Genomic DNA, 25,864 nt, shown 5'->3' on the forward strand with positions numbered 1-25,864 from the left:
TGCCTCTGAGCACATCTAGCATATCATCTCCCGTTGAGTAGTTGGATTGCACGCGAGCAGAGAGGAGCAGGGCGCGTGCAGACCATCAGGCTGTGCATTCTTCGCCCCGGACAAATTTTCAGTCCTGCACTTGGGTCTGAGTAAACAGCACCGCCCCGATGGTTGTTTGTTTTAAGTGTGGAGCGATCCATCGCACAGCGCCGGGCTCGATTGACACTGTCTGCTGATCTGCTACTGCGGATTGCTCAGAATAACAAGGCTGCTCGCTAATTCCCGTCTATCGGGGCTTTCGCCGAAACACCGAGAGAGTAGGGTCCAAAAAAAGCCAACAAGGCAGGCAAGACCGCCGCGCCGCCGGAGTCCGCACCCCAGAATGGCTTCAGGAGACCTTTACGAGGTAGGATAAAAGCGTGTCCACGGAAAAGGCTGTGTTATATTGACGAATAATGGAATTAGGAAGTAAAGGGGAGGGCGTCGCGTATGTAAAAAGCGGTGTACTAAGCCCTTTAACAGGCGAAACTAACCCTTCTGAAGCTTCGCGAACACAAGGTTGCTTAATTTATGCGTATACTTTGTGTCGCTTCTGATATACTTTGACATAATTCTTCACGGCTGTCGGAAACAGATAAGATGTATTTACGGGCTGAACTCGCCGAGTTGAAAGTCGTGGTAAAGTGACAGCAGCGCGAGCGGACGGACATGGTGAATAGCTACAGACGGAGTGATGGTCCTGAAGGTGCGCATACATGCCAGAAGATATGTAGTCATCACAGCCTTTACAGCGGTGAGACTGTTTGGTACTTTAGATGAGACACCGGTTTATTTTTATCGAGCGGTGTAAACAAGTCTGTGTGTGCTTCTTTCATGTGTGGATTTGGGGAATTATGACTCCCACAGTGTTTGGCGTAAAAGTTGCCCAAATGGGGGGCAGGAAGGTCACGCTGCCCTCGTGCGCAACATCACTCTGGAACCAGTGCCAGAATTTGCATGAAGCCTGCTTTCTACATCAGCTTTACTGATTCAGGCAGTTAGGCTACTGCCATTAGCCTCTGTAGTGCTGACATGGTGTCATATGTTTCAGTTCATGGTGGGGACAGAGGGAGATGGGGGATATGTGACAAAGTGTGACAAAGACAAACAAATAGATTTTGGTAATTTAAGTACACACATTAACCAGGCCTCAAGTGTCTTTTAAAATGAGACACTGGGATTCTCTCATGAGTGTCACAGCATTGACAAACTGTGTATAAAAAGTCAGTGAGAAGCCCTCAAACATATTTTTTATTCCTCTTTATCCCAGAAATACATTTAATTTGGAATATAATAACAAAGTGCAGTCAAAAAGAACAACTGTTGACTTAATTTGACAAAAATACATATTAATATACTCCTTCATCCCATCCCCTTCTGTCATTGTGTTTCTACTATTGTCCGTTTTATTTAAACCTCCTTTTCATCCCAGTGAAATATATTACACCAGGACGTTTCTGCTTGATTTGATTTGATTCTTCAATTGGAAAAAGCTTTTTGCATTCATTTACTTACAACAGAGCTGCAAAACTTGTTTGTCACATTGAAGTCACATCCATTGAGCATCTAAGCTGAATAAATGTTTAAATCGGTCTCTGACTTTTAATTCCCAGTGGCGTGAATGTAGCACTACATCAGTGAAGAAGCAGAGAGCAATATTGTCCTTTAGTTTTTAAGTTAAACTCCTAGGCTGAGACGGATGTTTGCACCATGATTTGATCATGAATGAGCCTCACAATGCAGCCTCTACTATGGCCATTGCGAGTTGATTAATTTTCCATGGAGCTGATTGGCTGATCATTGTTGAACAGGTGACTGGTTTATCATGATTTATCTTTTCAATCATATGATTCTATTTCTGCTAATAACAGTGTGTTGGCAGGCACGGTCCATCACAAGTCACTGGAGCATTGCGCTTTGTTAGCCTGCTAACATGCCAACAGCTCCATGTGTCACAATTCTCCTTGGACTCTGGCTCTGTACAGCTTTAATATTTTTTAAATTTCAAACCAAAATGACCGAATAAACATTTGAATCATGGAGAATGGTGCCTCTTATTGTCTGGGTTTATCACAAGTAATAAAGTTCAGTAGTTTGTGCCAGCAACAATAAAGGAGCTAATAATTTGATGTGGTTTATTTGATGGTGCTGTAGGAGATTGCTTGAAAAGTGGAGGTAATATCGTAGCATCACTGCCACTCTGTATTGCTTTTGTTGTCTCTTTTTATGCATCATTTGTTGCAAAGGCCTGTTATGACAGTTGGGATTAAGTGAGTAAGAAGGAGTCAAGAAATGAAGCATATAAAGAAAAAAAATATATAGTTCACTTCAGTCAGCTCGCATTTATACAGGAAGGATTCCCTCATGTCACACCGACCAGGCCAGCCTCTGGAGCTGAGATAAACCTGGATTTTTTAATGTGGTAATGAACATCTTGACATCACTCGTGTTTTTTAAAGCACCGTGTAAGTCTGGGTGTGAGTTATTAGGCGTCTTTAGAGCTTTTAAGTTAGGATTCATATTTTGGAAAAGTGGAGTTTGGGCCTTATGATGTGTGTACAGTGACCCTCCAGGACTGATTGAGACCGACTGAGACCATGGTCTGGTGTTAAAATTCAGTACTTTGTTGGTATTGTTGGGAAAGACTTGTCTGTCAGAATTTATTGGTTAGTCTGTATTCCTAAGAGGCTGACTCCAGTGGTGGCATACCTAACATGCAGTATTGCTCCAATCAGTTGCATGCTTTATTGACCTATAAGTAAACTAGGCCATTGTTGTTTTTCTTGGTGGCAAATGAGTAAACTAGCAAGCTGTGCTGAACAGATACTATGATATCAAGACATCTGAGAAGTAGTGTGTGAAAGCATTTTTGCTAAATCGTGGCTAAAGGTCAGGCTTTCTGCCGACTCTGTAAAATTCAACGAGGCAGCAGATGCACTGTGAATGAATGGAACGGTGTCATTTCTACAAGTTAGAGAAATCAATAACTTTAGGTAATGCCTGGCCCACACTAAAAGATTTTTCAAATCTTAACAGATGTTGAAAATGTGAGACACCCCACACGATGACACATAATCATAGATTTAACAGTTTAGTTCCTGTAGTGTGTGGAGAGCAACGATTACACCAAGACAGCACACCACACACTGACATTTACAAACAACCAGAGTCCGACTCTCACAACTGGAAATCTCGCACATCTCTCGCGGTCAAACGAGACTTTAGAGTAAACAATGGTGGATGACGGGGACGAAGAATTGGCGATGATAATTTTTGGACTTTTAACTGAAAATTCATGAAGAATAAAAGAATGAACTGTGGATGAAGCGGTGGAGACGGCGTGAACATGGGTTGTACATGTTACTTTATGCTCCACATTTATGTCGCCATGGCTGCGGTTGTTGTACTTCCTTCTTCAGTCAGCCTGCTTCCCCATTGGCTGTTGTTTCGTTCCACGTGACGATCCACTGACTGCTTGCTCAGCTGTCCTCGGGGTTCCCCCCACACAACAGGAAATCGGATCGTAAACATTGAGCATGTTTAATATTTACTATTTGAAATCGGTGCGGTCACGATGGCCTCCCTAGCAGATAGGGGGAAGTAAAATCACTCTTAACATCCCTCACACCACAGGAACATCTGGCAAGATCATCTTTAGAACCATCAAAAAATCGTGACTTTGCTTACGATTGTCGGAAGGTGGGAATCCGGCCCGAAATCGGCCCGATTATCTTATCTGTTCAGAGTTGATCCTTTAATTACTAAGCACATTCACGTACTCATTGCTGAATGAATTAGAACAAAGTGATCTGTATATCTGCTGTACACCCTGTTTTAAAAATGTGTACATGTGTTAAAGGGGAGAAGCTGGGTTTTTCTGATTGCTTTCAGTGCTTTGGATTTGTTTATACGTTTACAGCCAAAATCTGACATCTCTTTGATGAACTTTTAAAAAAGGAACCTTCAGCCAAAATCTGCTTTCTGAGAATCAAATATCTCCTGCAGGCTTGAAATGTGATGGTCAAATGTTTGTATTTCCATTCATGAAGAACGTGGCTAAGGTTTACTGGAGTGCTGTTAGTTGTAAAGGTGACACATTTTAATCAACTTCTTAGTGTCTTTGCTGATTATGGTTACAAACAATGATGCATTTGCAATTTAATCTCATACTTACTGATGCACGACAATATCTACACGTCATCAGAATCGGCCAATAAAAGCTTTAAAATTAAAAATCTGCATCAGCCTGAGATGAGCAGTTTTGACAGGCCCATAAGATGCCACTAATAATTTTCACCAATATTTCCAACAAGTCTGGCACTTCTAATGTGGGAGGTTTCCACTCACATTTACAGTGACACCTGATAATGCTCCCTTATGTTTCACAGCACAGCCACTGTTTGCACAGTTGTGTACAGGATAGAACATTTGTAGCATCAGAGGCACAGACACTACAGCACAACCGACAGAAAACTTGTCTTGTTGTGGGTTTCAGTGTGTTGGGTTGTGTGGGTTTCAGTACACAGTGTAGTTCTGTGGTCTTTTAATCCAAGCTGGAGGGAACACTATCTTTCTCAAACTTGTGGTTGTTTCTTGCTAAATTCTCCCGAGTTAAAACTAATGGAGTCTGTTTCCTGGTGTTCAGTTTTATTAAAACAGCAACGACAGCAGGCTGAACAAACGATGTGACATTGTGGTTTGTTGTGGGACTGAGTCATCAAGTGACGGCTGTTAGCCACATTCAAAACACACACACACACACACTGAAGGGTCATTTGATATATTGTTCCCATCCTTGCCAAATTTGTGGACTGACTATTCGCATGGGAGTGAGGACTTATAATGTAATATAAAACTGGATAATATGGGGCTGCACAGCTAGAAGGTTACTGGTTCGAATCCCAGTTAGGACGTAGTGGGCTTTTCTTAGGTGTGAGTGTGAAAAGGTTGTCAGTCTCCATGTGTCACCTGGTGATTGGTCCAGGGTGTACCCCGCCTCTCGCCGAATGACAGCTGGGATTGGCTCCAGCCCCCCCCCGGCGACCCTGAACAGGATAAGCGGTACAGATATCCATGGCTGGATGAATGTATAATTTAGGGATGCACAGCTAGAAGGTTCGGCTTCCTCCCTCAGTCCAAAGACATTCTCGTTAGGTTCATCGGTGACTCTAAAATCACCCATAGGGGGCGCTGGTTTAGCTTAGCGGTTAAATCACACGTCCCATATACAGGGGCTACAGTCCTCGATGCGGCAGCCCCAGTTTCAACTCCCACCTTCCGCCCTTTGCCGTGTGTCATCCCCACTCTCACTTCTCTTGTTTCTGACACTTTCCACTGACCTCTCTCTCTCAATAAAGGCATAAAAAAGGCCAAAATTAAATTTTTAAACAATTGCCTGTGAGTGTGAGCGTGAAAGGTCGTCTGTCTCTATGTGTCAGCCCTATGATTGACTGGAGATCAGTCCAGGGTGTACCCCGCCTCTCGCACAGTGACAGCTGCCCAGAGGATTAATCCTGATGAGGTGAAGAACCCCTAACTTTTCATCTAGTGGCAAATGCAGGCAACGTTTCATTGGTTCAGTAGAATATCTCAAAATCTTCTTGATATATGATTCATTCATGTTTCCTAGATGATGAACACTATGTCAGTGATGTTGATGTCAGTGTTGCCGACTTAACACTGTCTTTAGCTCGATGTTTCAAGTTTAAGGACCCCATCAGCAACTTCAACTGAGTTCCGAGTGATAAATCTAACAACTCTGCACCTTCTCTCCCTTGAATAGGGTCCATCATATATCTCAGTGAAGGTGCACTCATGTGGCTCATCTGAAGTGACCATGTGCCTGGAGTGGGGGAGAACAAGTAGGGCCAGAATAACCAGGAAAATGGATTGCGTAAATGGGTTCTGCAATCTGAGTTTGCAGCTGCAGTTTGCGTGTGTTCATCGCCTGAACAACAAAGACAGCAGCTCATTACGTGGTTAGCTCTTGTCCCTGAGTGGAGGTGAGCTCAGAGGTGGATTTTCAGCGGAGGCAGTTCTATGAGGTCACTAAAGCCTCAGAGAAGAAATGATCATGTAGTAGCGCTGCGGTCTGTCAGTGATGTCGAGACAGGTGTGTAATGTACACCATGACAGCACTTCTGGGTGTGGTTACAGGCGCATTAGAGAAATCTTCTTACCCCACACAAATGCCCCCCATGTGTACATTACACACCTGTCATGGCATCTGTAAAGGAACATTTAATGTTTCTATGTTTTGGGTTGGAGAATGCAGAAATGGTATTTGGCTGCTGAGGGAGGATATGTCCACCTCCACTCTTCCAGCTCATACTTGAGTGCTAAGTGTAGCTAAACCTCTCTGCTCTGCGTATGCAACATGGCCCCTCTAGCTATACCTCCTCCACGTTCTTTCTCCTCTCCCAGCATGTGTCTCTTCTACGCCGTTACACGGTTAAGTGTGACATTGTCCGGGACCGTCACCATTCAGATGTCCTGTTCATTTAAATGTCACCCCTTCAGCTCAACCATCAAAGGCTGTTTACTCCTGTTAATGCGCTCATGTTTATATGACTATATCCACAGCTGCATTAAGCCCTGATTTACAACTTTTCATATATCCTCCATTTCTGGCTCTAATGTGAATATTTACAGATCCACTGCCTTCAAAGGAAGACACAATTTCCATGCTTGTCAGCCTCCATATGAACAGGGAGGCTCTAGCACAGTAGAAAATATTGAACATTTTGTTGGGTTTCACCAAAAGCAAAGGGTTAATGGGAATCTCACTGTAGTGGGCGGCTTTGGCTCAGCGGTAGAGTCGGTCATCTTTCAATCTGAAGATTGGTGGTTCGATCCTCAGCTCCCTCGGTCTACACGTCGAAGTGTCTTGGGTAAGACACTGAGCCCCAAATTGCTCCTCGTGACATAGCCGTCGATGTGTGAATGTGAAGATTGATGGACAGTTGGGCTTTTTACGTTGCAGCCTTTGCCATCAGTGTGTGAATGTGTGTGTGAAAGGGTGAATGTGACATGTAGTGTAAAAAGCAGCTTAGAGTGTTCGCAAGACTAGACCATTTTCCATTTACTGTAGTAGTACAGAAGACTCCCAGGTTACCATTTATAGTGCAGCAATTGCATACTGACGAGTCATTGGCAATTATTTCCCACTGTTGCTTCAGCAGTGTGTCAGTAATTAAGCAAAGGTTACAGTAAGGTGGTACAATAACTTCAAAATATACTCCGTAAGTATCAAAGTTTAAAACAGACATTGAACTTTCTAGTGACGACTTTGGATGAGGAAAGGAAACTATCATATCGCCACAAATACAAGGTAGTGTTTTCCTTTCAACCAACAATAACATGCACTTTTATTATTGCAACGACAAATAATCTGAGTGTATTTTGCTGTGTTAAATAGATCTCACACTGTTGTGTATGTTGTTTTTACGTCTGAAAACAGAGCTTCCTTATCCTTCTGGTCGTTTTCTGGTTGTAAAGGGCAAGAGTTTAACAGGAGTGGACACATTGTTCTTTCTAAACTAGCCTGTAGTCTTAATGTTGCAACCTGTAGAAACGTATGTATGATGATTAATGTATGCTGATTCAATTTCGTCAAGGCCAGTTCAACTGCACACATTATTAACTGTGTGCCTACACATCATTCACATTACCGTCACCTCCCATCAGGTGAGAGATGCATATGATCCATGATCCTTCACCTTCACCTTAATCCTATAGAACTATAGTCTGCCTCCTGAAAGACATGCTGCTGCACCACACAGCTGCTGAGACCAAAGCAGTTATCACTGATAGTGTGTCTCAGTTTTCTCTAGTGTCATGCAAATCCATCTGCCCGTCTCCAAAAGATTTCCTTTAATGGCAGAGATGATGGTGATTTCAGGCCTCGCTGAAAAGAATAGCTTTGATCATAATAGAAATGGGCACTGCACATTTTGGTAAGAACATCAGAGAGAACAAAAATTACTGTGGTGAAAAAAGATTTCTTCAGCCGCTACAAAAAAACACAGATAAATCATTTAAGAGGTACATGCTTTTTTTTTCTATTTGTAAAAACTTTTCAAGCACTTTCAATTCAACTGAACCAGAAATGAGCAGACTTCTTAAGCCTTCATCATCATATCTAGATTGTGTTTGTCATAGCAGTTATGAAAATTAAAGTTTACAGGATTCCTTTATTCCTACAGCAACCGAACATATTGATATTTTGTTAAAGAGCCGCTCCAGTCATGTTTTAAGACATAAAGACATGCTCTGCTTTGAATAATTAATTATGTCTGATATGTTTTTTTTCTGAAAAATACATTTAATTACCTTGTAAACATAAATAATTACCTCATTAAAAATTCCCAAATCTGCATAGTCCCCGCCCATTATGTACTATGTTTCTCCTTTTGTAAAATTAAAGCCGAAAACAAAACACGTCTCTGCCATCGTTTACAACTTGAAACTTAGCTACTTTGAAATGTAGTAACTAGTAGCAGTAACGTTAACGTTAGCAGTCAGTAGAAAGTTTGCAAAAATTACAATGACGGTTACAGCTGGCTTGCACATCATCAAAGTGGTTGCCATAGGTTGCACATAATAATATGCATAGCGTCACCCCGTCCATTAACGGGATTGGCTCCTTAGGTTTGTGACGTCTCAAACCTGCCAATGTGAAAACGTGTTGTTCAGCCTGTCCTTGGTACACTGCAGTTTAAAAGCAGACAGGCCCAGCCATGGAGATGACTTCTCATGTTGTCCCTGATATGTCTTCAATTAGTGGCTGTTATTGTTCCAACAGCGATACGAACCATGGTGCGTGGCTCTATTGTAGACAAGGTGCTTGCTGGCTTTGCTTTGTCGCACTGAGGTTTGGCTAACGTCGACATTGTTGGTTTATTGACTCTAAATAATCTGTGTTGCTGACTGTTTGGCTAGCTAACTAAGGTTGCTAGCTCACGTTAGATTGTAACAGTTATAAGTGATAAGTGTTGAACCTCACTCCTCACATAATGAGAGCAAAGAACACTGATTTCAGACTTGCTGTTTTCCTATAGTGGCTTCATATTAACCAACAGATGTTGCTGTTATGCTTTCCAACCAGATATCTCCAACCAAGCCAACAAAAAATATCCCAAGAGCCTGGTGGCCCTCTGGGGCTAAGTTTACCTCCCTCATGCAATGCACAGGCTGTAACCCCAACCACTGAGGGCACTACTATAGTAAGCACTACCTAATCAGGGAACAACCTTCAACAGAACGCTGACTCCCTTTAACGTCTAGACGGTGGCAGAGATTAAGAAAGGGGGAGATTTGTCATCTTGTTTGTGGCTCCACTTTGATTACACCGTTTATTATGTAATCTGCCGATTGTCTCCCCTTCATTTCACTGTCATGCATCAACGCTAAAAACACAGTCCTCCCTGCGCTTTCTGATCCGACCCACAGGCCCCCCATACACACCTTTGGGAGTTCTGCACTACACTCAGTGTACTTTCTATTTTAAAACATATATTTGGAAGTGAAACCAAAAGTGAAGTGAAGCAAAATGTGTACAGCATGAACATCCTTTGCGTTGTAAAACTTTTGTCTTTCGGTATTTTTTTTACACACGTTTAAACCAGAGATGTGTTTGGATTCGGTCTCACTGTGCGGTCTCTCTGTTCACTCTCATATAAAGGCTACTAAAATGAAATGGTTTTGGGCCTGCTGTAATTTTGCAGCGCATTAAAGCATGATGGAATTAAATCAAATTGGATTGGAGTATGACAGTCCCACTGTGATGCAGATGGTCATTGCATTGGGCTGAATGTTTTCTGGGGTTTCGCTTGTACTGCAGCTCACAAGTCTGGCTTTGATGTTGTCATTTCACTGGACTTGAGTGGTGCAATTTTCTGGACTTGTTGGGCAGTTCTGGCTTGTTGGAGTGGGAGGCAGAAGAGTCTACACAAAGCTGTAAAAGCATCTTTTTCTCTCCAGTTCAGTCCCCTGTCCACTCTAAAACAGTGTTGTCTCTCCTAAAAAGAGTGACTTTCCTGTGTGTGCTTTATAGAACATCAGCTTGGTTTTTTCGTGTGTGCAGAAAACGGCCCAGCGAGGGTGGGCTCTGTATAGAAGTAAAGTTAAGAGAACTGACTTTGGTCGCAATTAACATCATTTTAAATATATAGCCAAAAACACAGTGCATCTGTTGTCATAACCTGTACTAATGCTCACATTACATTACATTAACTTTCTGGTCAGCTGATCTTTTATCAAAGTCTGTTCCCGCTCAAGTGTGAAGTGTTCCCCTCTCATGTGAGCTGTGTTGTCCTTCCCACCTACCAGATGTTGGCTGTGAAGCTCAGTTTTATTGTTTGCCAACTGAAAAAAGGAAGAAGATGAAGATGTTTTTGCAGTTTTTTTGACTTGTGGTCCGGGGTTTCTATTAATATTACCTCGAAGCCCGGTTTCACACAAACAAAACATTTTAAAGATTAGACAGCTTAAAGGTAGGGTATTATGCTAATTTCAAGCTTCATATTTCACTCTGTGGTACCTGTGGAGTAGCTTAGCATAATTTACAGTTAAACTCACACTGGTGCTCTGTGCAGGCCCTCATACAGCCTCTGCCTGAAACCACTCAGTCAGCTCTGTCCCTTTAAGGAAACCCGCCCCTACAAGTCTGCTTTCCTCTGATCGGCCAGCTCTCTGAAGCCTGCTGAGAGGCAGAACTCAGCTTTTGAGGCACGCCTCCTAATAAACTTCACTTGTTCGATTTGAAATGAATGTCTGGAGCTCAAGTCCTCTTGAAAAGTAAACATTGATGTTTTTCCTTCACAGCCAAACAAACACTCTCTCCAAGACATTCTTAACCAACTTGATGAGCAGAGCTGTTGAGCTGAGTGGTGGAGTGAACTGAGCTGCTGGGTGGGCGTGTCCTTGAGCTGTGCCAGGGGCAGGAAGTTCTGCTGTGTCTCGGGCAGATCCCCAAATATAGAGTTCCTCCACTTTGTGACATCACAAAGTGAAGCGTCTGGAGAAGTCTGTCTGAAAGAAAGCGCTCACAGCAGACTCAACGCTTTTACCTCCAGATTTGAAACATCACCCACGTTTAGTATGGACGTCCAACATTGCAACATTATACAGTATGTCTTAAATTGTAAAATGGCATAATTCCCCCTCTCAATGTACAGGTGCCCCACATTTACTCATTCACTGCCAGCTCATATTGAGCATCAAGTGTTTCTAAACGTCTCGGGTGTGTGTACACAAGTTTACCCCACGCTTTCTCTTCCCTTCTCGTCTTGTCTCTGCGTGCGTCTCTCTCTCTCTCTTCAGTGCCGTTAAGTGTGACATTGTTTGGGATTGTAAGCATCCTAATCGTCTCTTCATTTCTGTGACACCCCTGCGGCTCACCCATCAAAGGCTGTTTATTCCTGCTAATGTGTGCAGCACATCTGAGAACACGATGAGTGGTTATTACCACAGCTGTAAGAGAGTCTCTGATGACACCTTCCAACCATTTTCCATCCGTCGCTTTGCCTAAAACTACGATTCTTCCAAATGTCCTATGAGTGTTATTTAACATAATCAAACTGTGTCTTGTTTGCATTCAGCATTTCCTTTCAGAGTCTGCTGTAGAATCAGGAGAGCCTGAAGATATGATTGCCTGTGAATTTTATAGCACTAGTCACATGTTTGTCAGCATTAATGTACCCTACTGTCAGGCGCCGTGTATGAATATCCAACATTAACTGTCAGAGGCTGACAACATTGGTGCACCTTCGATATGTACAGTGGGGAGTGGGTGACAGTTTGTACTGTGATGTTTTATTTTTGGTGTGCATGTATGACTGTTTGTGTTGTGGTGTGTCCTTTGTGCTTTGAGAGCTGGATTTTTGTCATTTTAACGATGGACAAATCTGCCTGTCTGCTGCCATTCTCGTATACTACTGGACCAATCAGCTAAATATGTGCACGTTTGTGTGCTTCACAACCTTTGAAACATCTATATTATTGACTGTGTGTTACTGTCATTGACTGCTGATCATGGTGCTACCCAGTTGGTACCGCAGATGTGCAACTCTTAAAAGATATTAGAGGGAACCCAGATGGCTCTCTTTACTTCCATTAGCAGCTCTAGAAATGATTATGTGTTTATCTCCGCCAGTCATAAGCCCGTGTCTGTCCGAGCGGTGCAAGGGCAAGGGCAGAGGACGATAAGTGGAAATACACATGATACCCCAGACTTCCCCTTTGTCAGACACCTCGCCGACTTAAGTAGAAGAACCAACAAGTCTGCCCTCGACTTTCTGTTGGTGTGTTTGTCTATGTTCAGAGAAATGTTTGAGCTATCACCACCCAGTTTTTATTTATCTTTGCTGCCATCTTGACTTTGAAATCTGTTTTATCCTTTTCCGTTGGATCTACGAGTAACTCACAAGCATGCTTGTGTGCTTGTGTGTCCCCGTCGCACCGGAATGGCAGCAGCAAAACACTAGTTGACGAAGGAGTTTCGATGCTACTGTGTTAACCTTCTATATAAAAATGGCGACTGATAAAAAGCAGATCATTTTGGAGCTGGAGATTAAAGGGCCAGTTAGCCAATTTTCAACCTCAGTCCAACATGCTATTACGGGGAGCTAATGACATTATGGTAGGGAAAAAAAGCTATTTCGCTCTGTGCCTTTGGAGGACGTTATCTGTTCTCCGGAAAACCTCCGCCAGACTATGTCAAACGCATCATCAGGCGGAGGCCAGGGAGCCTGCTAAACTACACTTCCTGAATCCAGGACGCCCACCCCCTTTGATCGCCTGCAGCAATCTGTGTCCTTGACGACCGGAAACGGAGAGTATTTCACTCTAACGTCTCTTTTCCTCTTGCTCTCATTACACTCCGGTACAATGCAGGTGGACACCATGATGCTCTGTTTTTGTTGTGTTTTTAGATATATTTAGTAGATCTCTATGGAGGGAATTCACTAAAGGACTGTGCGGCTTTTGTGCTTGCTAAACCCGTGCAAATGACGTAAAAAGACTCTGCCTCATACTCCAAGCACAGGCAGAGGGTTCCATGCACCCCAAAGTGCGCTGCAGAGCAAACGGCCTCTCTGTGCTCCGGAGCCGTTTGTGCATATTTCAATGAGTCATGTTATGCAAACATTTGGGGCAAATTTGTCCCTTTTCTATGCAAATGAGCCTTGTGGCAAAAAGCACCTAATTTACAAATGCCAGCGCTAACAGCATTTGGTGGAAACTGTGGCGCAGTATTATAAGGGGCTGTCAGGCTCAGAGTTTCCAGTGATCATGATGACAATTTCACCTTTTGTGTGATCAGAAAATGTGTTGTAAAAACAATCTGTTAATAAGATATTGTCATTATTATTATCAGTCCGTGGCTGTGCGAGGCTCAACTCTTGCACACGGGCACACTTTGTCCACATGTCCGGAGCTGTTACGCAGGACGGGGATTATTATATGGACGAGGTGCTATTGCGCGCTCATTTAAAAAACATAAAGCTGCATTACAGTGACAATACAAGTAAACACCTGTCGAGTCTGGACTTTATAATAAACTGTTCAAAGAGCTGCCCCCTCCTCTCCCTGCTCATCATCAATCTGTGCATTGAGTTGAGATCCGTCAGTGTGCGCTCAACTGATGCCTACGAGCGTAGCATCGCACAGCAGAGAGTGGAGCTGCAGACAGCTCCTCTCCACAATCAGACACAGAACAAGAGCAAACTGCACGGGTCTGCGAAACTTTATGGCCGTGTTTGCACTTGAATATCATCGGAGCAATGTGCTCTGTGAATCGAACCTTGAGACGAGTGAATTACCACCTATGTTTACCAACTGTTCTGGTTGAAAGAATGAACATAACAAACAGGTAGACTTTTCGTACAGACCTATAACTTCCCTATGTAACCTCGCCCTCACTGGGCCGTTCCTTTCAGAGGGAGAGGTGCAATGCATGCTGGGTGTTGTAGGAATGTAGAATGGGCGAAACCACCAGCGGCCTTTTCCAGGGGAGAATTTCTTCTTTAACATGTTAAATATGTACACGCAATATTCCAGTAGACATTGAGACAGGCTATCACTATTCCAATTTTAGCTTCATATAGAATACAACAAGCTTTAGCAGCTAGCTGCAAACTAGCCTCAGGCACATTGCCCCACATTGTAAGGTATACCTAACCTCATCCCATACCTTACACTTGAATTTTTATGCTTTGCACTTTACCTATTATGTGATAACACAATCTCTACGCCATGCACCAGTCCCAGGCTTGCCAGGGGTACTCACTATCTAAGCTAATGTAAGTAACAATGATAATCCAGCTGCTATGGTGGTTTCTTTAATGGAACATCGCTGAAGCTTACAATATACGACAACTTTCAGTAGCACAGTTGGAGAAAGCAACACAGAATGTTTTGGGCTTTGTATTTTTGATATTGTTTGGCCATTGAGGAAAAAACTTATGGTGTAAGGTCCTCAGCTAGGGAGTAGTTTCAGAGCTGAAGTATAAATCAGGTTTAAGGGAGCTGGGAGGGACAATTGTGTGGGATTTCAATTCTTTATTTGGGAGGGGGAGAAGAGCTGTGCTGTTATCCGCCTACATAGAGGAACACCTGGGGGAGGTTTGCTCGGCACTTTTTCAAGTTAACAGATGTTTGTAGTTTTCTTTGTAAAGAATTAAAAATTGCAACGTCCAAATTTAAATTTGTACATCACAGTTTTGAGTATGAACATTTTCACATCAACCAAATATTGAACATTTAAATGCAGCAGAAGGTGTATTAATGAAGTCAAGATACCCAGTCACTGTAGGCTTATTGTCTGTAGTAACTGACATCCAGCCCACCTATTGAAGGAACAGTATTCACTGTGTGTATGTATTTGTATCTTTATATTTAAAGATATTCATACTTCATATTTAAGAGTATAAACAACTTTCTGCCCAGACTTTTCAGCACCTCCTGAATTGCAAATGAAGCTGAATGCAGTCAAACTGAGAAGCAAAAATGATTCACATGCTCACTGTTTGATTGATTATTCACACACATTTTGTTTGCAGTCGACATTATTACTGTACATCTAAGTGAATGTGCTCTATTGTTTTTGCAGCATTAACTAACTTGACCAAACGTGATATAAAGACTACGTTCTCTGACTGAAGTCATTCTACTAACTTCACCAAGACAAAGACACAAGTTAATATGCACATGACAAAATCGTTTAATAATACCTGGAGATCTTGGGTTTATTATGTATTATTTTAATCTGATTTATTATTAAATAGTAACATTTCCAGACAAGTTATTGTGTCTGCTGTCTTAACATAACTGTAAAGCACACAGGCTTTCTAGTTTTGGTTTGACCTTACGTTTAAGGTTTCTTAACAACAGCCTGCAGCTCATCTTTGCTCCTCTCTCGCCTCTTATCTTTCTTCTGCAGGGAATTAGCTCTTATCTTAAACCTGACATATGTCACAAAATGTACTTTTTGAAAGATTTGACACTCCCAGACAATGTCTCAAAAATAAAATTCAACATTTAGACATACTGTATAAATACTTTTATTAAAGCATGAGGGGGTTATGCTCTGGGAAACATGAATGTACAAAGTCACTTTCATGTAAATCTGTTTTAAAATGTGCAGTATATATAGGACGGGCGGCTGTGGCTCAGTGGTCGAATCTGTCCTTTCTCAATTGGAAGTTTGGGGTTTGATTAGGATTTAGCGATGGCCAGCAAGGCATCTACTACAGGCTCAGTGAGCAGGTCTGTAAGTTCTTCAAGCATGTTGAAGTATCCTTGGTATGAATGTGTATAGATACTGATTGGAGACTGGCACTGAGGCCTCTGCCATCAGTGTGTGAATGTGTTTGTGAATGGGTGAATGTGACATGTAGTGTAAAAGCAGCTTTGAGTGATCGGAACACTAGACGTGCTATATAAGTACACGAACAGTCCATTTAGCATCATGTGTACAACGAAAACTCTCACCAAATGAAGCCATCCCAGTAGAGCACTTGAGGATTCATCCTCAAAGTATTTTAGGATTAATTAAAGCAGACTTAATGCATTTTAGTGGCCATAAAGTTAAAAGTTAACCTCAGTCACATTCCTAGCATGATGCAGATAATTAATTGATTTTAAGCAGATATACCGTACTCAGATTTCTGGTTCAGTTTTGTAACCTAAAAATGTAAAACCAAAAGATGTGTAATAGTGTTGTAAAATCTGAATTGATGAATGTATATAACTAGTAGGCCTATAAAAATAAATGTTAAAGCCAAAGAGAAAATTAGGTTTATTTTTCTTTTTTACATCTTGTGCCTCATTTAAATAACTTGCAGTTGTAAGTGAGTTTTTCTGAGCATCGCCCATATAGCTACAGGCAACTTGCAGTTCCTGAATTTTGTTTATAAGTTGATAGTGACAACAACAGTTTGTTTTATTTTCATAACTGTTGATTTTAAATCAACAGTTTTTGACGAGTCCGAAAATTCACATCCTGCAAGAGTCTCAAAAAGAGGATTTGTTGCCACACCAGGAAACAAATACGTTTAGTGTCTGTAACCTTCATGGCATGTTTCATTTTATTGCAAAAGTCCTAAAAAATGTAGAATTGGAAAATTGTGTCCCTATGTTAGGAGGTTATAGTAGAAAACAAACGATTTCTTTGTATATCCTGCTTGAGACTCTATAGAATGGAAAAGCATTAAGCACAGAACTCTTTTTCTTTTGCACTGTGAAATTCTGTGACTATCAGTTTATCAGTGCATGCTGTTTATCTTTCTGTTTTTCTTAAACACAACAGTGCTTTAGGATCGGAAACACAAGTAAAGCTATGTATTTTCTAATCGCCTGTCTCTCTCTGTGTGCTGCCTTCAGGTGGAGCGGATTGTGGACAAGAGGCGGAACAAGAAGGGTAAGTGGGAGTACCTGATCAGGTGGAAAGGTTATGGAAGTAAAGAGGACACTTGGGAGCCAGAGCACCACCTACTACACTGCGAGGAATTCATCGACCAGTTCAACAGCTTGAGACTGCACTCACACAAACGACCCAAAGTCCAAAAAAGTCGTCAGGAGCCAATCATCAGCGGCCACCCATCTGCTACAGAAAGCTCCAGAGCTCGGTCTGAGGCGCGGAAGAAGAAAAGGACTTTTGGCCCGGCTGTCGGGGTTAGAGTCGAATCTGTTCTTGGGATTGGTAGTGGAGGATCAGGACCCACGCAGAAGCAGAGGAAGGCGGGTGTCGGACCTGGGAAACACGCTTTAGGAGAGCGAACTAGCAAAGCCATGACGTACAAGGCTCCTCCTCAGGGGGGGCCTCACTTTGTCCCTCCGTTGAGGGTTTCCCATAACGGACTCCAGAACGGAGAGATGGAGCCTCTCATTTACAAGCCAGCAGCAAGGTCGCACAGACTGCCTGTGGACAGAGAGGATGGAGAACTAGGAGACGTGGACACCACCGGGCCGCAGTTCACCACTGAGCTAGGTAAGTTATTCACAAATGGAAGGAAATGAAAAATTGATATTGTAATGTCATAACTGAACACAATCTCCCAAAACAGACCGTTGTGGGTTTGTGGGTAAATGAGACTTTAACCAAACAGTAGCTACTGTGGTTACAAATCCCAATCTCCACCCTAAAGCCTAAGCACTGAACCCTCACAGACTTCAATGATGTCAGGCGTGCAGTGCGTGAGTCAATGAGGGTTTAAGAACTGTATAAAAATGAGGAATGGGACAAACTATCATGACATCACATGTTGCCTGGAAACAAGATGTGCCATTAAATAATAAGGGAAAAAGCTGACCTCCAGCATGTTCTTCTGTGAGTCTTATATTACAGTGTTAAAACTATCAAAAGTCAGAAAGGCATTATTTTTAATAATTTATATTTAACTAAAAAACATAAACATCTCTAAAAACATGCAATGAATAACCAAAGAAGTGATGAACTACATGTTGTCATATACTGATAATTGTGTTTACACTTCCTGTCGCCGTCCATGCTCGCTTTGTTTACATCTAGTTTTTTCACTTTAATGAATACTACTTTAATAGCCTACGTGAACATTTGTTAACATTTTGCAGGGGGCTGGGCAATCACATTTCACTAAGTTGGCTATGAACTCTGGGTAACTGCCAAAGAAAGTCTGCAGATATAAGAACTCATGGAAAGTCTGCAATTTGGCGTTGAAAAGTCCACATCAGAGCCCTCACACACTTGGTGATTTGACAGTGGGACAGCACTAAGCACTCACACCCTTACTGGGAACACGCCACAGAGTGCGTGAGTGAGGAGATTGGGATCCATCCTTTGAAAGTTAAATACAAATAGTCTTACACCTTAGTAGCGCTAGGTGTAGTAGTTTATTCCAACCTGGGCCCTTTGCTGCGTGTCAGCCCCTCTCTTTCCCCAACCTTTCCTTCTCTTTTTGACTTTTGCTATCAGAATTACACTGTGTGCACAATTATTAGGCAAGTTGCACTTTTGAGGATTAGTTTTATTATTCAACAACAACAGTGCTCTGGGTCAATCCAAAATGTTAATAAACCTCAAACCTGAATATTTAAGACAGTGAAAGTGAGGTTTTGGCTTTTGTACGAGAATAGCTGTGTGTGCACAATTATTAGGCAACTATAAGTGTGCAGAATTATTATGCAACTCAAAGAAAAACAGAAATATTCCCATCTCACTTCTTTATTTTCATCTTTTACAGTCAGAATAATAAACAAACAACTCAAACTTTACAAATAAACATTTCTGACATTTCAAAAAATAAATCAGTGACCAATATAGCCACCCCTCTTTTCAATAACACTCAAAAGTCTTCCATCCATGGAGTCTGTCAGTGTCTTGATCACTTGACCATCAACTTTTTTTGCAGCAGCAACCACAGCCTCCCAGACACTGTTCAGAGAGGTGTACTGTTTTCCTTCACTGTACATCTCACGTTTAAGAAGGGCCCACAAGTTCTCAATAGGGTTTAGGTCAGGTGAAGAAGGGGGCCATGTCATTATTCTTTCATCTTTAAGGCCTTTACGGGCTAGCCACGCAGTGGAGTACTTATGCATGAGATGGAGCATTGTCCTGCATATAAATCATGGCCTTCTTGAAAGATGCAGACTTTTTCCTGTACCACTGTGTGAAGAAAGTGTCTTCTAGAAACTGGCAGTAGGTTTGGAAGTTGAGTTTGAATCCCTCTTCAACCTGAAAAGGTCCAACAAGCTCATCTTTAATAATTCCAGCCCATACCAGTACCCCACCTCCACCTTACTGGCGTCTGAGTCGGAGTGGAGCTTTGTGCCCATTGCTGATCCAGCCACGGGCCCATCCATCTGGTCCATCAAGAGTCGCTCTCATCTCATCAGTCCATAAAACCTTTGAAAAATCTGTCTTCAGATATTTCTTGGCCCAGTCGCAGCGTTTAAACTTATGTGTCTTGTTCAGTGGTGGTCGGGTCTCAGCCTGTCTTACCTTGGCCATGTCTCTGAGCACTGAACACCTTGTACTTCTGGACACTCCAGGTAGGTTGCAGTTCTGGATTATGACAGCACTGGAGGATAACGGGTTCCTGGTAGCTTCACGTTTGATTCTTCTCAAATCTTTGGCAGTTAATTTGCGTCTTATTCTCTCAACACGTTTCTTGCGACCCTTTTGGCTATTTGCAACAAAACGTTTGATGGTTCTGTGGTCACGTCCTAATATCTTGGCAATTTCAAGAGTGCTGCATCCCTCTGAAAGATGTTTTATAGTTTTGGACTTTTCAGAGTCTGTTAGATCTCTTTTCTGGCCCATTTTGCCTGAGGAAAAGAAGCTGCCTTATAATTGTGCACACCTGATATAGGGTGTTGATCTCCTAAGGCCACGCCCTCCCTCATTACACAAATGCACATCACCTAGTGTGCTTAAATCCAATAGGCATTCATGTTATTCAGCTTGGAGTTGGAAAGTATACATAAAAATGACGATATGGTCAAAATACTCACTTGCCTAATAATTGTGCACGCAGTGTAGAATCAGCTTTATTGGCCAGGTATGTACACATACAAGGACTTTGACTCTGGTTTAACTTTGCTCTATATGTACACTTTAACAGTAAATATTAAACTAGTATCTATAAGCCTACGAAGGACAAAAGCGCAAATATGAGGATATCAAATGAAAGGAAAAATGGAAGAAATGATCTTTAAAAAGACATTGTCTTACTTTAAACATCACGTTAAGAGGGTAGTGGAGTACTGACTGGTGGTTCAGTATGGTGGTGTCAGCTTCACACAAGTAAGTTGAAGAACTAGTTATTATTAGCTCTATCTACCGTCTCTGGCGAACCAAACACTGCAGGGTGATTGAAATTGTGTCAGTGTGAGACAAGATGTTTCCCAGTTTGTAATATTGCAAATGCTTCCATCAGTGGACCATAGGCTTAATCTCCATTGTGTTACTTCATTTAGTGTTAGATATTAACTCACTGGTATTTATTTAAATGACAGTTTTCAATATTATTACTTTAATGGAGACAATGTGGCAATTCAGTCTGATCAACACGCAGGTGCACGATGATGAACTTCAGACTTACCTTTGGCCTGTCTGTACGGTCATTTCTCGTTACCTGTCTGCTGTCATGCAGGCTCATGATAGATCTGTGATAAGCTAAAATGGCTAATGGCTCATATCAGCTGTGCAGATGTATCTGCTCGTGTCTAATGGAAAATGTACTGGAGTGTGAACTCCTCTGCATGAATATGAATAATACAGGTACTGAGAAGTTCTAACATAGCTGCAGCTGCATTCACAGACGTGTTTCTGTTCAGGTTTCCCACCTTTATCTTTTTATAGGGTTTATAAAATCCTTTCCCATGATGAGTTACATGACAGATTGCACAGTTCATAAAGATAAATACTGTATATTTTAGCAGCTTTATACTGTCGAGGCCTGTGCTGACACACAGCTCTTAAAGCTCCTGCTGTGGCTCTTTACTACAGGTGCAGCTGATAACACCTGAATTTCACTCCTGGGTCACAGTCCAGGGCCTGCACCTCTGTAGTTAATTATTACATCGATTTCAAAATGTCACATCGGCAATCTGTTTAACCACATCAGAATGGATGGGCTTTGTTTTTCATGACAAAATATACATATTGATATGATTATATGGAGTCTTGGTCCGTCATACCCGTTAAAGGACAGGACATTTCCTTTTGCCTGTTTCAGGTACCAGGAAACTTTACAGTTCTTTTGACATAAAAAGACTGTGCACAATATTTGCTGATTGTTATGTACATCATATTTTTGCTGCTGTTGAGGCCACTAAGAAAGAATTATGGGCTACCAACCTAACGTAATTGTGGTCGATTTGGCAGCTATTAGGGATTCTTATCTTCTAATTTTAAAAAGACTACTCCACCCACCTCATTCAGCACCCTCGCCTCCATCCAAAGCACTGACAGGGGGTGCCTCTGTCGTTGCCCTCTTGCAGCAAGAAAGGTGCACACAAGGTCATTTAATTTAAAAAGTTAAAAAGAAGTACTTATTACGCCGAGGATTGTAAGAAAATGAGGGCTTGCATAGCATCATTAAGAAGGTGTCAGGGGCACCTAAAGGCCTGTTTGATTAACCTTCAGGTTTATTTCACCGCAGAGAAAGAAGTGCCTTTAAGTGATATAAATGTGTACTGTCATTGTATCATTGCCTATGATCCATCTTTTTTGAGCATATGGACATATTAAAACCTGCAGCAGCTTGAAAAAAAGTATCTCCATAAACTGTGGCAGCAAATACAGAAGGTTGCAAATTAATTGTCCCGCATTGATTGAGACGAGAGCATTCCCGGCAGCTGGCTAATGGTAGCACCAGTTGCAGACAGTACCTCTTACTTGTCCAAAAATCTGGAGCACTGTCGTTCGGATAAAAGCCTCAACCTCTTGCTCTTGAAACGCTGCTACCATTAGAAATCTTACCAGGGGGGTCTCTGTTTATGGTCTTCCTCTGTAAATTGAATTGAAACAGACTCTTTATTTGAAATCCAATGTTAATCAAATTAAGGCTGTAAAGTTAAGTTCTGATGATTCTGTCTGTTGGGAGAAGTAACCCAAATTTAGTTTTGTTTTGATACAACCTGATATATTGAACTAAAACTGAGAATGCCAATTTCTCATTTCTTTAGCCTAGAAAAAGTCACACCTGCTTTTTTCTCATTTAGTTTGCTATTGCAGATTCAACTCAAAGGTCATCAAGCACCGACTGAGTGAAACACAGACTGAGGCTCTCATCGAGGCCTTTTGGCTCGTTTCAAAGTCAACACTGAAAGAACAACTTGAATCAAACATGAAATCCTTTGCCTTTGTTTGAGAGGTGTAATTGGCATTGACAGCTGAAATGAAAATGAAGGATCACACCACTTTCTGTTGTGAGAAAAACCCTGCTTCCGTTCCTAAGTGATGCATGGCTTATTTGTTTGTTAATGTTTCCTACCACTTAATCACCAGATCTTAGATAAGAGACTAATGCACTGCTTAAATAATGGTTCCTTCTTCTGTCATCAATTAAGCTGATGAAATCGCACAGCTGAGACTGTGTTACTCAGCCTTCACATACCTTTTCTCAATATTAGTGATACACAACAGTTTGTTGACTAATGTTGGCCCTCTAGAGAACACTTTCTTTGTGTGAAGAGGCCTGAAAATGATGGAAAGTAACGACTGCTTTTCAAAAAGGAAAGTTTATAAGAAAAGCTTTTTGTATGCTAGAAATATTAATGCAATCAAGAAAAAATCTAATTTAGTGAATCCCACTGTGTCAGCTCAGATATCATGCAGTGATGACACAAAAATAAGTCTTAAATCTTACCACATAACTGACATGCTTGGAAGCTGGAGCTGTCCAGATGAAAGCAAGAAATTCACAATAATAAAAACAGAGTTACAAAAACATAGCAGCAGCAACTTGGTGTAATTGGTTCTTTACATACTCTGGTCAGCCATAACATTATGACCACTGACAGGTGAAGTGAAAAGCATTGATTATCTCGTAACAATGGCAACTGTCAGTGGGTGGGATATGTTAGGTGGTAAGTGAACGTTTTGTCCTCGACGGTGATTTGTGTGTTGGAAGCAGGAAAAATTGGCAAGCATGAGGATGTGAGAGACTTTGACAAGGGTCATATTGTGATGGCTAGACGACTGGGTCAGAGCATCTCCAAAACTGCAGCTCAGCAGGAAACCTTGGCTACTGCCATTCATGTGGATATTACTTTGACACGTACCACCTACCTAAACATTGTTGCAGACCAAGAAAAAAGTATTCCCTAATGGCAGTGGCCTCTTTCAGCAGGATAATGCGCCCTGCCACACTGCAAACATGGTTCAGGAATGGTTTGAGGAACACAACGAGTTCAGTGTGTTGACTTGGCCTCCAAATTCCCCAGATCTCACTCCAGTCGAGCATCTGTGGGATGTGCTGGACAAACAAGTCTGATCCATGGAGGCCCCACCTCGCAACTTACAGGACTTAAAGGATCTGCTGCCAACGTCTTGGTGCCAGATACCTCAAAGCGCACTTTCAGAGGTCTAGTGGAGTCCAAACCTCGATGGCTCAGGGCTGTTTTGGTGGTAAAAGGGGGACCTACACAATATTAAGCATGTGGTCATAATGTTATGGCTGATGGGTGTATCTATCTTACTCTTAGCAAAAGCATAAGAAATGTCATATTGTCCCCAAAGTACAGAAGTTGTGATTATGCTTTAGAATATAGCATTGATTTTATGCTGCAACATCACAAATGCTGAAAATGCTAGCATTTATTGCTCATACATTAAGTTGTTTTTTTTTTGAGTGTCATAAAAACTTAGCGTTGATCGTACCCTGGCAATAACTGTGAGGTGGAAGTAGTATGAATGGATGACCTTGTTGGTGTGTTTCTCAAAATTGAGGTCACAGTCAAAGATCACGCCTATATCATGACATTTTGTCTAACATTGATTGATGGGGGACCAGGAAAGGAGTGGATACCAGGGTGCAACGTATCAGGACTAATTTATTTTATGATTAGGCAATTTGACGACGTCCCGTCTTTAATATCTTTGAGACAATTTGATAGACTGGGGAGGTTTGGAGCAGCAGTGTGGTTTACTTGGAAATACACCTGTGTGTCATCAGCGTGAGAGTGGGAGGAACTTTTATACCGATGTATGATGTGACCAAGTGGGAGTAAATTGAGTTAAAATAAAATCGGCCCCAGTATTGACCCCTGAGGGACTCCAAAATTTACTAAGGAGCTATGGGAGACATGTTCACCAACAGAAACACAATATTTCCAATTTAGTTGGATAAGAAGGAAATCACATTACTGCAGCTTTCAATCAGAATTTAGTTCTCAGCTGTATCAAACAAAATTTAGTAGTACAAGAATGAAGCATTCACCAGTTGCAGCTGTTCTCAAAGGATTATTTGTCACTCCAAAGAGCACAGTGCCAGTTCTGTTTCTTTCTAAAGAAACGTTTTGTGACAACACTTTGAGGAGTTGTATGGAGAGGAAAAACGATCATTTTAAAATTGGTGGTTAGTTCAGTTTGATGGATCAAGGCCAGACTTTCGGTTTGCGGTCACACACTGGCAGTCTTTAAGTATTTTGGGACACAGCCAGAGGATAAAGTAATGAAATTAGTGACAGTCACGTCCATTAGTTCACAGGACTTTGTAAAATGCAGTACATTATTGGGGGCACATTTTGAAAGACTTGATAAAAAAAACTTGAAACTTAAACAGGGGGTATTATGCTGTTTCACATTTTAAGACATATATATATATATATAATGTTACAGTGTTGGATGTCCAAACTAAACATGGGTGAAGTTTCAGATCTGTAGGTAAAAGTATGTTGGAGTAATCCCCAGGCTTCTCAGCTCAGTCTGCAGGCTGCTGTGAACGCCAGGTTTCACACAGGTTTTTCTACACGCTGTGCAGCCTCAGCAGGCTTCGGAGAGCTGGCCAATCAGAAGAAAGAGAGCTTGTAGGGGCGGGGTTTCTTAAAGGGACAGAGCTGACTGAGTCGTTTCAGGCAGAGGCTGTGTGAGGGCCTGCACAGAGCACCAGTGTGAGAAAAATGAGGAGTTATTTTAACTGTAAATTACGCTAAGCTAATCCACAGGTATCACAGAGTGAAATATGAAGCTTGAAATTAGCAGAATATCCCACCTCTAAAAAAAAAACAGCGGGCATCAACAACATAAAAAATAATTAGGAGTCAAATGTTTGATTGTATCTCACTAATTACAGCATTAACAAAGGTTAAAAATGTATGACATTTCTCAATAGATGACTTACACTGATTAAACTATACAGGATTTAATAGCAGCTCCACAATGTTGAGCTCTTTGGCATATTGAGATGAATTAAAAGAGAAATGATTGGCCTTCACATTCCTAACCTGTTAATTAAAAGACATAATCATTTCTTTTGATAACATTTTTGATGCTTTGTCTTCCGTGACTTCCGTCAGCCCTTCTACATTGTCATTATTCATCCATTGTAACAGTCGTATTCTATGTTGTTTTATACATTTATCATAACAGATGCAACAGAATCTAAAGTGGGAGAGCAAAGGAGGTTAAATGCATCCATCAGTCTGTCTGGTCCTCAAGAAGTAGGCGTATTGTTGCTGGTAGGAAAATTGGATACAAATTTTTTATTTTGATTAAGAGAGTGTGTTCTGAAAGAAATAGGAAAAATGTTAGAACAGATTCAATACATATCAATTTCAGTTAAATCCGTATCATCAAACGCACTGTGCCTCTGAGGCATTGCTGTGAGGAGGGGCAGCTGTTTGCCTGAGC

At 41.7% G+C, this 25,864-nt stretch overlaps 1 protein-coding gene across 1 annotated transcript in view; it reads left to right on the forward strand.

Moving 5' to 3' along the window:
* The first annotated feature begins 297 nt into the window (after positions 1 to 297).
* The window catches only part of LOC138586067 (chromodomain Y-like protein 2), a 38,424-nt gene continuing 12,857 nt past the window's right edge, over positions 298 to 25,864 (forward strand). The window contains exons 1-2 of the mRNA XM_069657859.1: positions 298 to 397; positions 16,912 to 17,518. Of these exons, the coding sequence (XP_069513960.1) occupies positions 374 to 397; positions 16,912 to 17,518 (631 nt within the window). The 5' untranslated portion in view covers positions 298 to 373. The remainder of the gene's footprint in view (positions 398 to 16,911; positions 17,519 to 25,864) is intronic.

Source organism: Semicossyphus pulcher, unplaced genomic scaffold, assembly GCF_022749685.1.
Source record: "Semicossyphus pulcher isolate SPU_LCO1_2020_fin unplaced genomic scaffold, fSemPul1.0.p SCAF_1, whole genome shotgun sequence".
In the NCBI taxonomy this organism is placed as follows: domain Eukaryota; kingdom Metazoa; phylum Chordata; class Actinopteri; order Labriformes; family Labridae; genus Semicossyphus; species Semicossyphus pulcher.